At 33.9% G+C, this 7,500-nt stretch overlaps 1 protein-coding gene across 1 annotated transcript in view; it reads right to left on the reverse strand.

Moving 5' to 3' along the window:
- Positions 1–7,500, reverse strand: part of pde3a (phosphodiesterase 3A, cGMP-inhibited) — a 116,487-nt gene that overhangs the window by 27,823 nt on the left and 81,164 nt on the right. Inside the window, exon 4 of the mRNA XM_073838533.1 lies at positions 1,239–1,396. Within this exon, the coding sequence (XP_073694634.1) occupies positions 1,239–1,396 (158 nt within the window). The remainder of the gene's footprint in view (positions 1–1,238; positions 1,397–7,500) is intronic.

Here is a 7,500-nt window from a genome sequence, read left to right on the forward strand (position 1 = left end):
AAAACCAGTCTTAAGTCGCTGGGGTTTGTTTGTAGCAATAGCCAAAAATACATTGCATGGGTCAAAATTTGGATTTTTCTTTTATGCCAAAAATCATTGAGAAATTAAGTAAAGTTCATGTTCCATGAGGATTTTTGGTAAAATTCCTACTGTAAACATATCAAAATGTAATTTTTTATTTGTGATATGCATTGTTAAGAACCTAATTTGGACAACTTTAAAGGTGATTTTCTCAGTCTTTTTTATTTTTTTGCACCCTCAGATTTCAGATTTTCAAATAGATGTATCTCAGTCAAATATTGTCCTATCCTAACAAACCATACATCAATAGAAAGCTTATTTATTGAGCTTTCATGTGATGTATAAATCTCAGTTTTGTCAAATTTAACCTTATGACTGGTTTTGTGGTCCAGGGTCACATATGCTTATTAAAAAGACTTTGCCAACACATAGCTACAAATTTAAATGAACTAAAAATTCCTTTGCAGTGAATGGGTGCCGTCAGAAGGAGAGTCCAAACAGCTGATAAAAACATCACAGTAATCCACACCACTCCAGTCCATCAATTAACATCTAGTGAAGCCAAAAGCTGTTTGTAAGAAACAAATCCATCATTAAGATTTTTTTTAACGTTTTTAGCGCCAAACCACTTCACTTCTATAGTCCATAATCAACAATAACTCTTCCTCCAGTGAAAAAGTCCATCCCTGTTGTCTTCTCACATCAAAACCCACCAACAACTTTGGTTTTGGCTTGTAAACAGCACTTGTTTCAGTGCATGTTTTGCTCTTAATTTAAACCAGAAATTAATATTATGTATTATGGAGTCATATTTCAGCCAAAAGCAATCGTTTGATGTTAAAAACATCTTAATGTTTGGATTTGTTTCTTAGAAACACACAAATTTTGTCTTCTCAAGATGTTAATTGATAAACTGGAGTGGTGTGGATTACTTGTGGATTATTGTTATGTTTTTATCAGCTGTTTGGACTCTCATTCTGACGGCACCCATTCACATCCATTGGTGAGCAAGGTATGCAATGTTACATTTCTCAAAATCTGATGATGAAACAAACTCATTTAGATCTGGTATGCTTGTAGGGTAAGCACATTTTCAGCAAATTTTTATTTTTGGGTGAACCGTTCCTTTAAGTTGAGTACATTTGTAGAGTAGTGAGTAAAAGTAAACACATATTGCCATGTGTATTGCATCTGGATAAGAAAGGAGCGCTTATTACCTGCTGGAAGGGCCATCATGAGGTGCTTTGATGCTGGCACTGCGGTCTCGTCTGACCGGCCCGGGTTCGAGGGTGGGCAGGCCCGTGGCTGAGGTGGTGGTGGTCCACGGGGAAGAAATCCGTCTCAAAAGCCCCGGAGGCAAACTTCGCCTCAAACGCTGTTATTTAAAGAGAACATACATCAAGTTTAGACTAAAACAAAGTTGACGGCACGGCAAAACACTTAGAGTCACAAATTCTCGGCTAAGGTCAGTTTTGCAGCTTGTCAAAAGTCACATCACCAATTATAATCAATTAACACTGACCCAGACACAATAAGGCCATGTGTGTGACAATCCAAGAGCCAAATTAACACTTTTTGGCAGCGTGCTTTTTAAACAAAGCGCTTGTTTAGATTAAAGCTGGATCGCATTTTACGTAAATGATGTAAATCTAAGCGAGTGTGTGTATTTAGAGAGTGGGTCTGTGCGTTAAGCCAAACATCTGAGGGCGGCAGATGACAGTGGTCCGTCAGGGAATACTCAACCCTTCCCCCATCTGGGAAAATGGGAGCAGAACAGATGGAAGACCCTGGAGAAATGCATCATCGCATTTGTTCTTTACATCACAAGCTGTGAACCAATCAAAAGTCTTGGCTGATGTGGCACGTGTGCGGAATAAAGTAGACTAGATACATGCACTTAAAAGGAGAGGATACTCAAAAATCAACATCCTGGCATGATTTACTCACACTTAGAAGAAAGAAATGCAGAGAGGTTAGAAATTACATGAGTGAAGTGGGGTTATTATAGTTAACTAAAACTAAAAACATACAAAACATTTTTGTTACGTGAAATAAACATTAACTAATATAAAATACAAAAAAAATAGTTCTCATTTTTATTTAGTTCAATATGATATGCTAAAATTGCTACAACTTACACAAAAATGAATAGAAACTATGTAGGCATAATTAAATGACAAAACACTTTAACAACTAAAACTTTAACTAAAATTAAAAGTACATATAAAACATATAATATTCAATAATATAAATAAATTATTTCAACATATTAATAAAAACCTCAATAAAATAAAATAATTCAAACTATAAATAAAAACTATATATGCATATTAAAAAAAACACTAAAAATGACAAAACACAACTACACATTTTAAACTAAAAACATTAAAATTAAAATTATTTGAAAAAATATATAAATTCTATAAAATATTATAGAATTATAGAAAAATATATAAACATTATGAATAAAAATATAACAAATTTAAATGAATATAACTAAACTATAAAAATAAAAAAACTATTCAGAAAATGAATAAAAACTATATAAACATATTTAAAACAAAAGCAAAAAAGAAACCACACTATAACAACTAAAACTTTAACTACAATTAAATGTAAATATAAATATAAAAAAATACAATATTGAAATATTTAAAAAGAACTAAAAATTAAAATTATTTAAGAAGATTATTTAAATTTTATATAAATTATAAAACATATATAAAAAAATTACAAATTAAAACTGAAACTGAAATTAAAACAAATGAATATAACTAAAATATAAAAATAAAAACTAATTCAAAATAGTAAGAAAACCATAACAGTAACTCAATTACACTAAAATAGCACTGGAGTTAAGTAAATAGCAACCATTTTCATTTCTGTTTCATTTCTGTTCAATTTTCAATGCAATGTCAAATAAACGGAAATAAAATACATAAACAAATAAAAAAACATTTAGTTTAACTTGATGCATTTAAATAATTAAAACATTGCATAAAAAACTAAAATATCTTTAAAAAACTTAAAAAAAAGAAGAGAAAACACACTACGCACACGCATTACTTACAAAATTAAAAAAAATATAATATATTAAAATTAAAATCTATATTAATATACTTAACCTATAAAAATAGTATCAGTTACAGTATATAACAATAGCATCCCAATTATAATAAAATAGCAGTAAATGATAACTATTTTTCATTTTTGTGTGGATAATCACTTTAAATTCAATGCAATGCAAATTACAGTGCAGTAATAATTAAAGTAACTGTCAGGCAGTTTTCTCTAGCGTCATGGAAAAGCAATAGTTTGGAAAGAATTTTGCTGAAAAAGTTAATGGGACATTTAATATATTTCATAGAAACTCCAGAACGGTAACGCATGACTTGCACTGCATTGGTTAATGCTTCCATCTGCATTTGCGTATCAAAGTATGTTTCTGATGATTTAAAATTGCACAATGGTGCACAAAAAGTTTGAGAACTGCATTACCCTGAGAGTCAGAGCAGGGAAGAAACTCTCATGACAGCCGCATGAATATTTCAGATGCAGCGCAGGGTTTCGGCCCACGTAGAGAACCAGAGGGCACATCCGCGCGCCCCGACCCTGATCTCCCAACCGCCCCGAGTACATGCCCTGGGCATTCTGGGAGACCAGCAACGTCCCGTTACAGACGGATGGGGTCACAAATCGCATGTGTATTTTTAGCTCAGGAAAATTCTCATGCAACAATCTATAGCCACAAACATGAAAACATCCGCGTCTGATATTAATTGAGCCGGAGCGGCTGTCAGCTGGAGTTGGGAGGAACACGTTTGAGTGGATGTAGCAGGCCTCACGTCTGAGAAGGTGCTCGGTACGCGCGTCTCCTCTCTTTCTCTCTCATACAGACAGACTGTCAGTGTTGCAGACGTTTAGCGCTCAGGCGTCTGTGAGCCGAGTCTCGTCCGATCAGGGTTCTGCGGAGTCCGGCTGAACCAGCTTCTCCTGCCGGTTTGACAGCTGGAGTTTTGTTTCCTATCAACTAACCTATACCAGAAAATCTTACCAAACCTGGAAAGAACTGGTCTGGATATTAAAGCAAGACAATGCAGACAAAAAAAAAAAAAAAAAATCATGCACCTGTCAAGTTCAAGATTTTGGGCTTTTTTGGTGTTTTTTCAGACTAGTAGGAAGAAAACACCCAAAAGACACTGTTAAGTGTTTCTTATATAGCACTTTATCTGTTTGTGTCAATAGATTTCAATTACAATGCATATTTTTAAAGGCCGTTTTCTCCTACCCTGAGCCATAAATCTCTACTTCAGCAGCATTTACACACACCAAACTTTGCATTTTTATTCCTGTCTATATTCTGAAGGTTTTACAGAGGGATTTGTTCTTATATAATTTGCTTGATTTTATACAACATTTTATTCCCCAAAAATGGTAAAAAAATTACATTGTTTTCTGTCTGCAAGTATTTTCTGACAAAATGAGACAAAAACATTTGACTCTAATATGTCAAAAAATTAAACAAGAATTAGTGCATATTTCATTAAATAATGGCTCATTATGGCTCATGCATATTTAAATCTAACATTTAAACATTTTCTTTTCTTTATTAGAATGAGAAATAATGATGTTTTTTATTATTAATTATAAAAAACACTATTACTGCAATAATGCGCTTAACTTTCATTCAATATTCTAAATAAATACAATTATTAAATCTATTAAAAATAAAATATAATGTAAAATAAAATAAAATAAAATGCATTATTTTCTTTAAAAAATTACGTAAATTTACACTCCAAATTGTTTAAATTATGATCAATTATTTTAAAAATAAAACAAACAATTTGTGCTGCCTTTATAATGGTTTAAAACGATTAGCATTATTAATAAAATAATTTTTATTAACTATAAAAATTACTATTAATCTATTTAAAATTAAAGTAAAATGATTGCTCCTAAAACAATTGCTTGTTTTTTTATGCAAAGCATAATTCCTTCCTTTTTTGGCCTTTAATTCTGGGATGTAACATGACCCTGTGACAGGTTTCTCACGATTCGCCAAATATCTGCATCAACATGTTTACACGCAGGTCCCAGATCTATAAGATTTAAATTAATTATCTAATACCAGTTTAGACCACCGACACACACACACACACACACACACACACACACACACAAAAACCCACATCACCCACATAACCTCACAACCCTTCATTAAAACAGTATGTGCACATTTTCCAGCAACCACTTAAGCATTTTTGCACAAACTAGCCTCCTACCGTGAGCTCAAATCACACCCTCAACACCAGCTCACAGCATCAGTCTTCTCAACACTAATCATTTTGTCATTTTGCAGCAAAATACCAGTGATTACAGGTATAAAAAATGCTCAAGAGATGCGAAATTGCTCCTGAAATATATTTAGCAATTTTCTCGAATGTGTAAAAAAAGAAAAAAAATGTTATGACTTTACTCCTCCTTGCTTTACTTTTTTAGATTGGTGCGCATAATATATTATCTATTTATTTGCATATTACAAATTTTAAGAAACATACTTTGTACTTGTGTTTCTTTAGCTTTGATTAGATGTAGGCTGAAAAACATCAACATACACAATTATTTTGAGCTATAATGCCTTTTAAAACCTGTAGGGAATAGTCCAGGCCCTGAGAGTGCAGTGAACCGGTCAGTTCAGCAACTTTCTTTTCCTATTACTTCTCGAATAGATTAGCATTTTAAACATCTGCTACAAAGGTATGCGCTCGCTCCAAATCCTAAAGTAGGAAAATACCAGAGGAATCGGCCTTTAAATCTTAATAGTACTTTCTAAGGCGGGGAGCTCATGCATGTATAATGCGTTAAAGGTTTCTGACCTACGGTAAGCGTGGCGCATGTTTACCGGCTTTAGAAATGAACGTCCGATCAGCAGCCTTGCAGAAATGTAACACCTTAGGAAAAGTGTTTTCTTTGCCGAGTTCAAATATACAGGAAAAGTGATTTGGGATTTATGCGAAAAAGCCCAGTTTCCTGCCAAACTGGACACCCAGACAGGCCACAACTATGTGACCTTCTACAAAAATCGTGTCACCGTCAGTTGCGTTTCGTGCCGTTTTATTCCGATATTGACACAGCTGCGGCTCTGACAGATAAAACGGCGCTTAAAGAAGCAGACTCGCTCGTGTTTTTCTTCACGCTGCCAAAATATCACATTATATACGCCGTGGAAAAATAAAAGGCTGGCTGGCGCTCTGAATTCTGTTCAATATCAGAGCGTAGTGCGGTGTGACCTACATATGGACCAGGTGTAATGAATGGGCTTTAATAAACATCTCTTAATGTTGTTTGCTGAGCACTGCAGCATGGGAAAAGCGCTGGAGAGACGGATAGTGACTTTTGCCTCACCTACTCTTTAAGTGCCGGTATGCATTTTTAACTGCAGTGCTGGTGAAACATTAAAAGGCTTCTGTGAGAATGTGCGTCATTGTCCGCTACATTAGAGACCTGCCATGCTGGCGCGAATGAGGAAGGAACGTGTGTGTGTGTGTGTGATGAAAAATACAGAGCATTGGCCATGGCAGTAAACCATTGGAAACACAATGGAGTCTTTTTCTTTTGTCTCAAAAGTCTTCGCTGGTTCCACCAAGATAACGCGAGCCATTCATGAATTGCTCCAGCAATGCTAGGAAATAATGTAAAAACACCATAACTGGTGAAAAACCATTCATTTTCACAAACGAAAGCCTAATTGACCCGTCGCTAAGCTCTGCTCCCCACAGGACACGGTTTTCGGTGAAATTGGCTCATAAAGTGACTGGATATTACTCATGCTTGGGCTGGAATTAATTGTGGCATGCCAAAGCATTTTATATGTGATTTATATTTAAAGAAATGTATACTGCTCAGTACTATACTAAATGTTTTACTGTATTTTGGATAAAACTATCCAAACACAGAGTTCTATGCAACTTCATTATGAAAGTGCAAAAGCTTGTCTAGTAATACACTGCAAAAATAAATTTGTAGTTGTAAATAAAGACTACTGAATATGTTTTGCAAGAAAACTATTTCAGTCTTTCTACTTTGTGTTACTTGCTACTTTTTCGTAATCAATTATGATAATTTTTGATCAAAAACCGTTCCTACAACAATTTTTTTGTGCAAAAATAAATACATGATTTCATTATTTTTTTTACAAAGAGAAAGAACTGCAAATGATTTAATCAGAATCAGCCTTCAACTCAAAATTGTATTGTATTGTAAATTTAAGTCAGTAGACTCAAGCTGTACTATTATTAATGAGTCAGTTACATCATTTGCAATGATTCATGGGATGTGTGGTTCATTTCCTCTTTTAAAAGAATTAACTACACAGTTTTGCACCTTGTGTCATTTTGCTTTGCTTGTTTTGCTACAAATGTAATATTCATCTCAGAGTTTCTAGAATAGGTTTATGGCTAAAATGGAAAGTGGGTG

This window comes from Garra rufa, chromosome 4 (genome assembly GCF_049309525.1).
Source record: "Garra rufa chromosome 4, GarRuf1.0, whole genome shotgun sequence".
NCBI classification, from domain to species: Eukaryota; Metazoa; Chordata; class Actinopteri; order Cypriniformes; family Cyprinidae; genus Garra; species Garra rufa.